The sequence below is a fragment of the Carassius gibelio genome, chromosome B4, assembly GCF_023724105.1.
Source record: "Carassius gibelio isolate Cgi1373 ecotype wild population from Czech Republic chromosome B4, carGib1.2-hapl.c, whole genome shotgun sequence".
Classification (NCBI taxonomy): domain Eukaryota; kingdom Metazoa; phylum Chordata; class Actinopteri; order Cypriniformes; family Cyprinidae; genus Carassius; species Carassius gibelio.
Window position 1 is genome coordinate 16,325,325 of NC_068399.1, and position 14,634 is coordinate 16,339,958.

General features: G+C 37.0%; 2 protein-coding genes across 2 annotated transcripts in view; both read left to right on the forward strand.

Annotated features, from left to right (window-relative positions):
* Nucleotides 1-7,554, forward strand: part of LOC127956746 (ras-related protein Rap-1b) — a 49,428-nt gene extending 41,874 nt beyond the window's left edge. The window contains exons 5-8 of the mRNA XM_052554922.1: nucleotides 1,584-1,724; nucleotides 2,977-3,120; nucleotides 6,541-6,656; nucleotides 6,829-7,554. Of these exons, the coding sequence (XP_052410882.1) occupies nucleotides 1,584-1,724; nucleotides 2,977-3,120; nucleotides 6,541-6,627 (372 nt within the window). The 3' untranslated portion in view covers nucleotides 6,628-6,656; nucleotides 6,829-7,554. The remainder of the gene's footprint in view (nucleotides 1-1,583; nucleotides 1,725-2,976; nucleotides 3,121-6,540; nucleotides 6,657-6,828) is intronic.
* A 1,817-nt stretch (nucleotides 7,555-9,371) lies between these two features.
* Nucleotides 9,372-12,015, forward strand: LOC127956745 (malonyl-CoA-acyl carrier protein transacylase, mitochondrial-like). Its single transcript, XM_052554921.1, has 4 exons — nucleotides 9,372-10,105; nucleotides 10,224-10,311; nucleotides 11,203-11,420; nucleotides 11,545-12,015. The coding sequence occupies exons 1-4, from the start codon at nucleotides 9,704-9,706 to the stop codon at nucleotides 11,947-11,949; spliced, it is 1,113 nt and encodes a 370-aa protein (XP_052410881.1). The 5' UTR covers nucleotides 9,372-9,703; the 3' UTR covers nucleotides 11,950-12,015.
* The last annotated feature ends 2,619 nt before the right edge of the window (nucleotides 12,016-14,634 follow it).

The following is a 14,634-nucleotide window of genomic DNA, read 5'->3' on the forward strand; positions in this document are numbered from 1 at the left end:
GTGACAGATGGTGAATGTTGTCCTTGGGCTCTCGGCCCCAGAATGGAGCCACAGTCAAATGAAACCGAGCCAAAGTAGCTGAGAATATTCCTGTCAGAGATGTGAACTACAAATTGGCTACAGTTTTTGTACAGTAGGACTGGCACTTGCTCCGAAATGGTCAAAGCATTATTCAGTTTAGTACTAGCTGCAAGAAAGCAGACTCCAGAACATAGTCTTGATTGAAATTGGGTGAGCTGACACCAAAAGAGAAGGACTTTAAACAATGACCGTTAAAGTCAGTCTGCAAATGGCATAAGGCTCACATTCTCAGCCTATATGACTCGGCACACAAAAGATGTTTTGATAATTGTTTATGCTGCTCTTTTTCTTGCAATGCAAGTAAATTATGGCCAGCAGCTATCAAGCTCCAAAACATTCTTAAAACATCTTCATGGAAGAAAGAAAGTCTGTACAACTCTGAGTTTGTTTATGTGGATTTCTCCCCTACGAATCCTGAGCTCTTGCCCACTCACTACCACTCACACTGTTGTGTCCTCTAGAGAGAAAAAAAATCATTATTCTTCTCCATACCCTTCCTTTACTAGACATATTACACGTTACCTTTGACAACCCTCTTCATTCTCCATGGGTTTGAGAAGCTCTGAGCACTTTCAGCACACTGACCCAGAGCAAACAAAGCTGTGGGGCTATTGATGTGCCTCTTATCAGGTCACTTGACGTTCAGCTCATACAGGATCTAAGCCGTCTGAGCTATCATTTAGAACCGCGGTGTAAAAAAAAAAAATGTTATTATATATTTGAAGGCGAGACATTACAGGCAAAAAAAAGCTGTTTTTAATGCACTCTTTAATTATGAGGTTTTGTGGAAAAAATTGTTGTTGTTTTTTCAGACTAGTGGAAGGAAAATATCCACTCCATTTTCTCAAAATTTTCTCCTGCACGTAGCCTAATATCTGCTTCAATAATTCTGAAATACACCAATCTTACCCGTCTGTAAGGTTTTTACCGAGGGGTTTGTTCATGCATAATTTGCCTGGTTTTATACAACATTTTATTTCTTAAGAATTGTGAAAAATGTATTTTCCCCCTGGCTGTTGACCATAATTTCTGATTTATAAAGTGATAAAAAGAGATATCCAATATCACCTCGGTAAAAATGAAACGATCATTTTCAACCAGGCTTTATCCAATGTTAATATTTGTGTTCTAGAAATGTATGTTAATTAGCGCATTTTCAATTCTGTAATGCCTCATCTGCACATGTGACCTCAAACTTTTGAACAGAAGTCCCATCTGGTATTCTCAGGTCAAATGAAGATGGATAACATTAACTTTACAAATGTATTATTTATTAAAATCAAAGGACATTTTGTTATTTTATTTTTTTTACATTGCTTCAGTTATAATTCAGTTATATAATGACTACAATAAACCAGTAGTTTTTGTACAATATGTTGGTATGGTATGGGTTATTTCATATTTGGTCTGTTACTTCAAAAAAGCTTTCTTTTTGTCTGTCAGTACCTCAGCTCCCCCATACACTATCTGAACTCTCGTCCTCCTCTTTCTCTTCCACTCAGGAACAATTCACAGCCATGAGGGACCTGTACATGAAGAACGGCCAGGGCTTTGCACTAGTATACTCCATAACAGCACAGTCCACCTTCAACGACCTGCAGGACTTGAGAGAACAGATTCTGCGGGTCAAAGACACGGATGATGTGAGTCTTGTCCATCTCTAGAAAAACTCATCCTGCCCTGCCTTTAGCTTTCATCTCACCCTGAGCCCTCATGCTCACCGTCGTCAATAAGGGCGACCTTTAGGCTGTGAAGAGGCTCGTCTCTGTTGACATAAGAACAGAGTTTTTTCTTCTTGTCCACCTCTCTCTGTCTGACAGTTCTGGTTGGGCAACAGTTCTGCGTTTACTCGATGTTTATTTTGATTGCCAACCGGTTTATCGCAAATCCAGAAGTGTTATTGCTGGAGGTCGCTAATAGGTATACCGTTTTTTTTTTTTTTTGTGTATGTGTCTTTCTTAAACTAACATGACTACAAATAGTACAAAAAAAAAAGATTGCACGATTCATACTCGATGAGAATCGACAAAATTCAGTGAAAATGACTGACTTCCTATTGCAAAAGTAACTATTTGTGAATGTCCCTTAAGATATAGTGTCTTTTGTCACAAAGTCGGACTAGGCTTGGATTGAATTGCGGCCAAGTTTGTAAGGAGGAAATAAATCCGTGTGAAAGGTGTGTGTGTGTGTGTGTGTAAGAAGTCATTCTTAACTGTTTGTGAGAAAGATAATAGTGTGACGACCTCAGTTGACCTGCGCTATTTCTGTGCACTTCCTCAGCTCAGCTGATTTAACACTGGACGTTTCGGTTAATTATTCTGCCTGGCTGCCTGCTTTGCTTTTTGCTTTTTTTTTTTTTTCTTTACACAGTCAACTTTTTTGTTGCTTTGAAAGTATCTGCTGAAATCAAATGTAAATGCTTTGTCTCACAGTTTTACTTCTGCTATCAGATCTGGGCTGTGTCTGAGTTGTGTGGGAGTTTTTAGCTGCGTTTGTGGTATTGTATGCAAATGTGAATGCATCTGAAGCCTCGAAATGACCTAAGGTTTCGGCTATCGCCTTTCCTCCCTCTTTTTCTCTCTTTTGCAGTATCTTTTTCAGTTAAGGAATTACAACAGCTGTTGCAAACTGCGGGCCCTTAAGAATGATTTCTGCTATTATAGCAACACAGTTTCTGCGAATGTCTCTAAATAGCTTTTCTGATGAAAAACAGATAGAGAAGTTGGAAGTGATGACCATGTAAACTTATGTTTTAACTTTTTTTTTATTTTTCTGTGCTAAACATGCATATGAATTGTCTAATCTGTCTGAATTAGTTCGAATCCCTAAACCATTGTATTATCACTTGATTTCTTCATCCGTAAATGAAAACTCAGTCGAAGTGTTTCTCTTCAGGTGCCGATGATCCTGGTGGGTAATAAGTGTGATCTGGAAGACGAGAGGGTGGTCGGGAAGGAACAGGGCCAGAATCTCGCCCGTCAGTGGAATAGCTGTGCTTTCCTGGAGTCCTCTGCAAAGTCCAAGATTAACGTCAATGAGGTGAGAATGACGTACAGATAGAAAATAAGGCCTCTTTTTACCCATTATGTTATAAAAAGTCACATTTCATGCAGAGTTTTTACAATGTAAGACCTTATTGAAGGATTTTTTTTTATTAGAATACATGATAACACAGGAGGGACAATTCTCACATTTAACTAGTTGCTTATTAGCACGCCTGTTATTAACATATAGGAACATTAACATATTCTGCATGACAATGTTCTACAGCCCTAATCCTAACCAATACCTAATCTTAACAGCTATCTTAATTACTGTTAATAATCAGAAAATTATGAGTTTGAGGCAAAAGCTGTAGTTAATGGCAAGAATTGAACCTAAAAAAAAAAAGTGACCGAATACATGGCTGCTTGATGCCAATAGAGAATGTTTGTAAATGGTGTCGAAACAATTTTCACTTAAGAAAATGGTTGGAAATGAATTAAACGGGACATTTTGAACTAGAATTTTTTTACACTTTGAACTTTCTGGTAAAACTTACTTCAATACTTCAACTTCAAAAAATCCTTTTTTTTATATACATCATATGGCTTCCACCAGCAGGGGCAGTTTTTTATACTAAAATATAAAATCATTTCTTTACAAACTAACATTTGTATTAAAAACAATCTATAACCCCCTCCTAAAATATATTTTTTATGAAAATCTTTTCAAATGAATCATAATTTCTAATTCTATTGTAATGTGTAATGTAATGCACCGTGTCTTATATTTTAGTTTATTTCTTTTTTTGTTACCTGGATCACTGAACACACAGACCTTGTTTTTCTTACTGTGAACTGTCTACCACAGAATACTCATGTATAAAGCTTTTCCATTATCGGTTGTTGTCTTAATATTTGAAATATTTAAATCTGGGAGTTGAGAGGTGAATCTAAAAGGGTGTTTTTAATCGTAGGTAAAGCTTTATTCGGTAGGCTGTGTATGGGCATGATCTTTTCCCCCAGTTAATTATCAGTTGAGGTCAGGCTTGGGTTGTCTTCTGACATGCCTGTGCTGGCGTCACCATGGAGCTGAGGTCTCAGAACAGTGTCATTGTCAGCTAGTGATATCTCTCCATGAAAGCGTGGTCACACATTAGCAAAGCAGGCAGTCATCTGAACCACTCGGACACAGAGGGTCCTTTTGTGAGCAACACAACTCTGCCTACATGACATAGAGCTGCTTTGAGCTCAGTTTGTTAAAAAATGACAATCCAGGCGGTTGTAGCGGGATGCTATATGAAACCCCAGTGCTGGTCTTGAGTCAGTCCTGTAGTTTATGAGAGGTGACTGAAGGGCAGAATGGGATGATTTGAAGTCTTCAAGCTTTTTTATCCCACTAGGGCATTGCTCCAGGATTACTCATTGACTTTTGTCCAAGCACAGACCTGCATCATCATTAAAGTCTCGGACTCTCCCATAAGTGATAACTAATATATGGATCTTCAGTTGGAGCTCTCTCAATAAGATAATAAGGAATTTCAGTTGCACGTGACCACAGTCAAAGGGATTCATCACTTTCAGTTAATGCAGCCAGAGACATTTACTTTTTTACAAGGTGCTTTTTCTTATTTTCAAAGCCCAAAATGACTCAATCTACTAATAATCAGTACAGAGTTAAAAGCAGTAGGAAACGACGCATCTTTAAATATATGAGTTCAAAATAACTGATTTGCATTATTATGCATTACTACTTTTTTAGTCACCAATATAAGAAATATAAAAGAAAACATTAATTTTGCACATTCCAGATAACGGTTGATACTGCTTTGTTTGAAACGCCTTTCATTGGTGGATCAAAATACATTTTCAACAACAACAAAAAAAAGATATTTTTGCGTTAATTGTATAAAAGCTGAGTTTTTATGGACAAAACCATGCCAAAATCCAATTAGACAGGAAATTACAGGATTAGAAAGGACATTTAGTGCTGCCAGGTCTCTCTCTCTCTCTCTCTGACATTGAATTGCATCTGTATCTTTTAGTTTTTTTCTGCTTTCCTTTCAATGAATGAAAGAAAAAAGCCATTTATTGATTTGAAGGGGTTTAGGCAAGTCCATTTGCTCGGTTGTTCTGCACAAGTTTGTCAAAACCTTTTGGTGCATCCTGTATATCTGCATCTGTTTATCTGGCATAACTGAGATCATCTGTTGTTATGTACAGTATAGAAAAGACTGGATTACGAGCTTATCCTTCTCAACTCGCGTCCCAAATCTGCCTCTCTACACGACATATGGTAGCAGAGATCTTATTACAAATCCTGCTATATGACCAGTGTTGTTTAACGTCAGTAGCAAACATGCAAATGTGTTTGTCTGTAACAATAGCTCTGATCTCTGGTGGTGGTGTAAAAGCTGCAGATGTTGTGTGGAACTGATTGATGATGCAGGAGCTGGTTTTCCCCTCTGGGAGCTGTGAACATCTGTGTGGGGAAGTGTCCACACCTCCGACTGACTGATTTCTCTCGGTTTCAGGCTAGAGCGGTAGTTTTAAAAACACCACCTGAGTTGGAAGCTTGGTTTTGTGGTTTTGCTATAAATCTGATCTTATTGCCACAAAGCATATGGATTTCACACATCATTAGACAAGGAAAATAAAATTAGTGTTAAGTTTACTCTGACTGGTTAGTAGGGGTGTGCAATGGTGACTTGACTTCCTATCATAATTGAAAGTTATTACAACAGATTCAAAACGTAAAGTCCCCATGAAAGCTGTTTGCGTTTTCCTTCAGGAATTTAACATATTTATGAGTTAAACAAATGCAAGACAGCCATTGATTTTACCTTTTACGTCAATTGGAAATAATGTGGGTCATTGGATCATTGGTCTTTATATGATAGGTTTATTGTTTTTGTTTGTGTTTGTTTTTGTGTTTCTTGTGGTGTTCTGTTTTTGTTTTGTGCTTTTTTGGCTTCGCTATGTTTTTATGTTTGTTTGTTTTTTTTTGTTATATTATGCTTTTTCATTTTATAAATCGTTATCTAAATAGTAAAAATTACTTGGCACAATTTTTTGTTTTGTTTTGGGTCTTAGTTTTGTACTTATTTTATTTGTGTGTTTGTTTCTTGTTTTGTGCTTGTTTGGCTTCGCTTTGTTTTTAGGTTTTATTTCATTTTATAAATTTAAACCGTAAAAATTACTTGGCACAATTTTTTGTTTTTGTTTTGGGTCTTAGTTTTGTGCTTTCTTTTGTGTTTTGTTTTTAAAATACAAATAATTATTTAAACAGTAAAATCTTCTTTGCATAATGTGCATTGAGTAGCAAATATTTCATGTCCCCCCTACAAAACCGTTTTGGAGCTAAAGTGACACTTTAAAATACAGGTTGACTACCTAATAGTGAATTTTAAGACAAACACATCTAGTCTGATGGTACATGTATGTATTCACTGAGACATGTTTTTGTGTGTGTATGCAGATCTTCTATGACCTGGTCCGGCAAATCAACAGGAAAACTCCAGTACCTGGAAAGGCCCGCAAAAAGTCCACCTGCCAGCTGCTCTAATACACAGCTGTTCTTTTGCTCTGAGCCAGGTAAGATCTCAGTTATGATTGGCTAAGCAGAAATGATTGACAGCTCATCACAATCAATGGTCTTTTATTTATTTAGATTATAGAAACCATTGAAAATGGGTTCTGTTTAGAGCTTCATGAAGTGTAATTGCACTTTTATTCCACTCTTTTTTTATTTTCTGTCTTCCTGCAGGTCTGATTTACTGCTGTGTCTTTCAGCAGTGCCAGCATTCCGACGTTACTAAAACCTAACATCGAATGGACTTTCCTATGTGGTGATGCCCCTTTAACAAACCAACCAACCAACAACCAACCAATGGATTCAGACTACAGTACCATGACAGTTTTTTGCACATAGATAACTATCATCACTTTCCAATGTCGCGAGTAAGAGATTTTTACATATAAATATATAAATATATATTCTAACTGTATGCAACTGAATAAAACAATTAAGTGAATACAGAGCTAGACAAAAATAATTGTAAAAACAAATACAGAGCCTACACGCAGTGTTATTGTTAACGGAGACAGCCACCGTTGTAAATGTGAGGAGGGAATGTCTAACCAGGCTGTGCACGTTGCCATGGCAATTACAATGATATTTATAAGCACCACTATTTTAGCCGGAGAGGAAGTCCAAAGAGCTCCTATATAAACCATTCTTACAGCTAACTTTCTTTTTTTTTCTTTCTTTTTTTTTTTTGTTGATTAATATTTTGTAACTTTGTTTCTGCTTTTATTCTAAATATGATTTCTTCATTCTCTGCCTTTTTTCTCTTTTATAAAATTACTAGATTTTTGCTCTATGGAGATGTTATATTCACAACAGCTATTGATGAGTTTTACAGTAGGAAAACCTGTGGATACAGTGATGTACATGTAAAAAGTGCAAAAATATAATTTTTTTTTCTCACCATCATTGTCCTTAGCCTCAGATGTTGCCTTCAAAATGCGTGTCAAGACCTTTTTGTGTCTTTTTTTTCTTTTTTTTCCCCAAGGATTCATTTCCATAATCTTAGGTCCATCTCATACACCATGCCGGGTTTCTTTAGTTTACAAAGAACTTTGTACAGCAGGCTTTTTTTTTTCTTTCAAAAAGGGGTATTAGTAAAGGGGTTTGACTGTTTCGTTTTAGTATCCGCCTGAAGCTCATCTTTTGGATGGTCTCATAATAAATAGTCAAATCCGTCTTGATAAAGCTGATCCTGATAAAATTTAGGACATAAACACAATATTTTAAAGAATTGGGGGTTTTAATACACAGGAAAAACAAAATGTACAACAAACCAAACTCAAACATTGCCCTTCTCCCCTTGCTTGAGATGCATCTGTGTAAGGATATGAAAACCAAAATATTGGATCCATTCAGTAAAGAGTGAGGAAAAGACATCTGTTAGTGACTGTTTCGACTTTGTAATATTTTGCCCTGTTTTTCTGTCTTCGTTACTGTTGGATTAACTGAATGTGGGGGTGTGGGGTCTTTGGTGTTAAGCGAGAAAAAATGGGAAGAATTGATTTAACAAAAAATTTCATTTTACATCAGGTGTAATCATAAAGAGTGTTCATAAAAGAGACGAATGCACAGATGTAGCATTCGATACTGGTCTTTGCAAACACCGAAATGTCTCTTTACAGGATGCAGCATGCGGTATGTACATGTAATGAATTGTTTCTGAATGCTTTGAGGATTTGCACTGTGTAAAGAGAAGAACACGACTCCTAGGGAGCGTCCGAGCAGCAGCGGACGCAGGGTTAACATTACGAGTCGTGTGTTGTACTGCAAGCAAATGCCTTGATGCTTTTTAGGAATTGAGGGGTGGAAAAAAAAAAGCCTGAAGAAAATAAAAACTTCACGTGAGGACCAGGACTGAGACAGAGGCGCAGTGTTTAAAATGCAACGTCGTCTGCTTCTGATGGGGCGAGGGTGGGTGGGTGGCCAAGTGTCAACTTAAAAGCCTTAATTAAAAGAATTTTTGCAATTTTGTATAACCGAGCATCTGTAGTTTAATAAATTGGATTGCCATGCAAGGGCTCCCAAGAAGCCAGTTTTTGCCACTTGAATGTTTTGTGTATTGTTTCAGCATTTTCTGTCAGACCAATAAATAAAAAAAACAAAAACGTTCAAGTTGCTCTCTACCATGATGGGACGTTTGCTGAAAAGGTGATGTCTGATTCAGACTGAATCAGAAAATGGAAAAAGTCTGGTATCTGGTGCATGGACTAGAAGGAAAAGGAACAGGATGACTGGCATCTTTCACTTCCCAGAAACAGAACGGATGGGTTCTGGTAACATGGCTTTCTGCAGATGAATACTTGTATACATGTACTCCAATGCTTTATCCACTGATGAAATGTTCATATGGCATCTGTGGTCTATCCTGTGATTTCAGACCTTAAGTCACTTCACAATACACCATCATCACTAACACGAATTTATTCGAAAATAAAAACATATTATCTAGCCTAAGTGGCACGAGATTAGTTAAATTGTTTTTGTTTTTTTTGGCGGACAAATGTAATTTGACAGTTTAGTTTTTGACAAGTTGACCAGTAGGCATGTTGACACTTGACTATTTAATCTATAATTCACAAAATTGCATAATCAAAAATGTTACCAGCCAATGCAATATCAAACCATTATTTTGTCAAACGGATAATATAATCAGGTTTATACATGTATAACATAAAACATTCTCCTGACACCTAGCAACGACCTCATTTATGAAAATATTTCCGTATATTTCAATAATGAATGTTAAATGGTGTAATGTGATCTCCACTACACGAGGAGGCGCTGTGCTCTTGTAGTTTCCCAAACGACATCTAATGTAAATAGAAGAAAAATACACACATGACGTGGGAAACACGATAGTGCTACTTAAGTTTAATAATGATTTTGACTTTCTAAACATTAATTTAAATGTAATAAGCATGATATAGCAGAAATACTCTACAGTTCGTGTGACGTCAAGTCCGAGTTGTCTTTCCGTGAGGCTTCAAAACCAGAGTGGTTTGCATTTGAGTGTTCAGAAAAATATGTTAATTGCAACACAAACGTTTTCATCATGAATCTCAGCGTGACTCTCAAGTGTTGTAGTAGAGCTCGTTTGCTTGGGAATAAGACGGCTGTGTGGCACTGCAGAAGACTGTCAGATGTGTCGTCTGGTGACAGTCAGCCGAGCTCTGAGGAGGAGAAGCCCAGGAGAACACGCAGGGCTCCGGGGAAAGCGTCTGTCCTGCTGTTCCCTGGCCAGGGCAGTCAGTTTGTCGGTATGGGAGAGGGACTCTTGAAGTATGGGAATGTCAAAGAGATGTTCGCTGTAGCCGAGAAGGTGCTTGGCTATGACCTTCTGTCTCTATGCCTAAATGGACCCGAGAAAGATCTGATGAAGACTGTTCATTGCCAGCCAGCTGTGTTTGTCTGCTCCCTGGCTGCTGTGGAAAGACTGAACCGTGAAAATCCTGCTGTAAGTTACCCACAAGATCACTTGACAGCTCATCTATTAGGATTTGCTGTGTCATGCATGTATGATTACTATTGCCGTGGTCAATATTAATGTCAAACTCATTGACCCCCATCTGCAGGCTATAGAGAGCTGTGTGACTGCAGCAGGTTTCAGTGTGGGGGAATTTGCTGCTTTGGTCTTCTCTGGTGCAATGCACTTTGCTGAAGGTAAAACTTATTAAACATGCTAAACTGGCTATTTCAACTACGTTTTTTAAAAGTGTGAACCATATCCAGATCACAATTGTCCCCTAAATCTAAATAAATAATTTATTTCCATAAAAACTCAATACAAAATAAATATTTCAATTTTATAAAACATGTTGCATGTAAAAAAAAATACCTATTTATTTGTATTATGACAAGCACATAGTAATACAAATAATACACCCCTACGTTGTCATAATTAGTAAAGATATTTGTTAACTAAACTCTAAAACGGACTATTTTAAAGTTGTTTTTGTTAAATGAAGTAAAGCTGATGCTTAAATGAAAAAGTTGCTGTGGGAACTAACTGAAAATAAGAATACTAAAATTACTAAAACTAAAACACCTATTCATTAAATTACAATTACAAAGGAGGGTTTAAAAAAAGAATTAAAATGACAAAAGCATATAACAAAATGGCTTAAACCTTAACCTAAATTATATACAGACACACACACATATACGTATATTATCCTCATTATTTGAATTATTTTTCACAAACATAATTCACATTAAAAACAACTATTATTTGTATTCATTATTATCGCTTTCAAATCAGCATAAATTAAAGACGGTATCATATGTACCATCATGATGTATGAGTACATCATCATACATATTGTTTTTTTCATCATAGTAATAAGATTGTTGTTGTTGTGTTTTTTGCAATAAGCGTTGTAATTAAAAATAATTTCACATGTTTTTTGCAATAAGCGTTGTAATTAAAAATTATTTCACATTCCACAAAATCTAAGCATACCTAAAAGTAGTCGTCTTTGCATATTTTTCATATTTCATATTAAAGGTTCACCCAGATTAATTTATTATAATGGCCCTGTTTTCTGCTCACAGCTTTGTTTGCAGTAAAGGTGAGGGCAGAGGCAATGCAGAAGGCCTCTGACCTCGTATCTAGTGGCATGTTGTCTGTGATTGGCCGACCTCAAGCCAACTACAGATACGCCTGCGTCCAAGCTAGGGAGCACTGTTTGTCTCTCGGTATCCAAGAGCCTGTGTGTGCCACTGCCAACTACCTTTTTCCAGATGGCAGAGTAATAGCTGGACACAAAGAGGTAAGATCAGTCATATGGAATCAATGCAAAGAGCTTTATTCATGAGAAATATGGGCTTTAAAAAAGTTTTGAAGTCCTGACTTTAAAGCAATGCTGTGCTTTTAAAAACCACTCTCTCACACAGGCTTTGGATTTCCTTCAAAACCATTCCAGAGAGCTGAACTTCATGAGAACGCGACTGCTGCCGGTTAGCGGAGCCTTTCACACCGCGCTGATGGAGCCAGCGGTCGAGCCTCTGAGAGACGTCCTCAGAGAGATAGAGGTACGGCGGCCAGAGATCTCCGTGCACTCCAATGTGGACGGCAAGCGTTACATGCACGACAAGCACGTGCGCAATCAGCTGGCCAAACAGCTGGTGTCTCCAGTGAAATGGGAGCAGACGCTGCATGAGATTTATGAAAGAGCCCAGGGGCAGGAGTTTCCTCACACCTATGAGGTGGGACCTGGGAGACAATTGGGCTCAACGCTACAGAAGTGCAACATGAAAGCCTTTAAGAACTACACGCATGTAGATGTTGTATTGCCTTAGGACTGATGTGCAGTAAAACATGTTACACTTGGTTTTCTTCTTTCAGATAAATGCAAAAAAGACAAACTCTGATTTATTTTTACAAATTTTATTGCGCTTTTTGGTTTGGAAAGTCCAGCTTCCTTTAGTAGTGCAGAAATGCTTTTAGAGGAAGAGGTAACAAATCATTGGCCCAATTATCCAGCAATAGACCCAAAACACACACAAAAAAAACTAAAACAATCTTTGACTTGCAAAATCCCGCACATATATATACTTATATATGTGAACCAGCACTTCATTTAAATCAGTTATAAAAGAGAATTTAAAATAAGCCGTTTTCTATAAAAAAAATGGAAATAAAATCAGCCGTGGTTATATTTGAGCCAAAGACCAGCTCTTGACCCCCTCAGTGTCACATTCAGCCTTCATCTTCATTCCAAGCTTTAAGGAAGATAGACGCAGTGACCAGAAGTAAAGCAGATGCAAGTATGCATGTGGTCCTGCGAGAGCAGTCAGAAACGTGCAAGTTGGATACCTGAGAAAAGATCACAACAAATATAAATTAATTTAGTTTATACCACATTTTCCCTTAAATACCACTGCCAAACCTGACCTGAAAATATCAATCATTTTTTATTGTACATTTTTAAGCCTAAAGAAATCTATTGAAATTAACAAAATCCTGAACAATCTTTAAAATTTCTGTAGTTATTATTATTGTTATTTTATAATTGGTCGTATTAAATTGGTCAAAAGTGACAGTAGAGACATTTTAAATAATATTCGATTTCAAATCAATGCTGTTCTTTGGAACTTTCTATTCATTAAAGAACTCAAAAAATAAAACACAATTGATAAGAAGTTATTTTAAATTATACTAATATTTTACAGTGTTATGGTTTTGTGAATTTGTGCTGAGCATTTTACCCAAGATTCATATATATTTACAGACACAAAATAAATATTATCCATACCAAGGCTGCCCACTTCTTGGCCTCCTGACCGCAATTTTGTAGCTGTGGAACAAGCCAGGATGTCCTCAACATTGGCATAATTTTGGACCCCCAGACGTTGCTGAAGATCCTGCTTAAGACAGTTTCGTTATTAGAAATGCATGAATAGATATTAAACCACACCGAATTCATTTGAAACAGCTCTCAACTCACCCAGAGAACGCTCTCCTGGTTAGGACATAAGGATAAATCCCATAATTCAGGGGCAGTTGATCACGCCATTTGTAGTCCAGTTCGTCCCCTATCAGAGCCAGCTGTCTTCCAATACGCTGGGAAACACCGCTGTTCAGACCAAAAAACAGACTTGTGTTTAAAACACTGTGTTATATTTTATGATATAACAAATCTGAACATATATTTACCTCATGTCGTTGGTATAGCGAGTGTTGTGGTCTACCTCACCAGGTCCAGCCCGGAGGGATGTGGCGTTTTTCCGCTGTTTCGTTTCTTCCACCATTGTGTTCTGAAAGGTGTGCGATCATGTTTATGAAACCAATTCAACCGTCTCTTGCATCACATATAACCATGCATTTGCCTAGACTCAGTGTTCTATTTCCTTTCTCTGCTGCGGTTCTTCATTTTGTTTGTGTGGAGGAAGAGGACTTTGTTATTGCGACCTGCCCTTTGTGGTCTCACGTGACCTGATCCTGTAGCTAATTGCTTTCAACAAACTGCCATCACTCTGTAAACACACAGGCCATGTGACATGTGCACACTGGGTGTGTCTCTGTCTGTTGCTGCCATAGAACATGACATCATTGCCCATACAATTCAAGTTTCGAAAAACACCTGCAGCCATGAACACAACTTCCTGAATTGCTCGAGGACTCTGGTCTCTGTGGTAATAAAACATGGAAGAACGCAGACATGCACAGCTCAAAAAGCACCATAAAGCTGACTCAGTCCTCGCCTGTGGCCTTACTTTTCGCTATTTGATGTTATGAAAGCGCATGCGATTAAAATACCTTTTGATTATTTATAGTATAAACAGTCAACACATTTATAATGTATGAGGGTCTAGCAGGAGACAAACAAACGTGTTTTCCTTCTCCTTCATGTGACTGTTGAAAACATCAGGTTTGATGCAAATGCTCATTCAAATCAGCCAAACTGCTCAAAGCCGAGCAAACTGCATCTTTTGTTTTGAACAGGTACATTGTTTATCGACATATAACCAAAAACGGATCGTGAATCTTGTTTTTTGTGTGTGTGTAATAATACAGACTATCGTGTCAAAATAAACTGTGACGCACAATTTTTTGGAGACATTGTCAACATTCTAAGACCAGGAAACATCAAAAATAATTGAAGAAAATCTTAATTTCTTACTTTTACTTTTGTAAAGCTTTCTTTTTCACTTAATATATACTTAAAAAAAAAAAAAAAAAAAAAAATATATATATATATATATATATATATATATATATATATATATATATATATATATATAAAATACAAGTCAATTTTTAGATGGCTACAAAGTACTAGTTTGTATCGTCAGGCATGCTGCTGAATATTTCTTGAAATATAATTTTAATTTATTCATATTTTTTGTTTTTAACGGTAAGATTCACCATGCACTTATTTCCTGTCAGCAGTCAACATGTTCCCATTTGGCTTGAAAACAAAGGACAGGTGCATAATGGAAAACAAAAGCCAAGATCATACCTTGTTTGTAGATTAAAGTGGA

Excerpts from the sequence above, each read along its gene's own strand:
- LOC127956745 (XM_052554921.1), top strand. The coding sequence starts at position 9,704 with ATGAATCTCAGCGTGACTCTCAAGTGTTGTAGTAGAGCTCGTTTGCTT. Across the intron at positions 10,106-10,223 it reads TGAACCGTGAAAATCCTGCT|GCTATAGAGAGCTGTGTGAC; the intron begins GTAAGTTACCCA and ends CCCCATCTGCAG. Across the intron at positions 10,312-11,202 it reads TGCAATGCACTTTGCTGAAG|CTTTGTTTGCAGTAAAGGTG; the intron begins GTAAAACTTATT and ends TTCTGCTCACAG.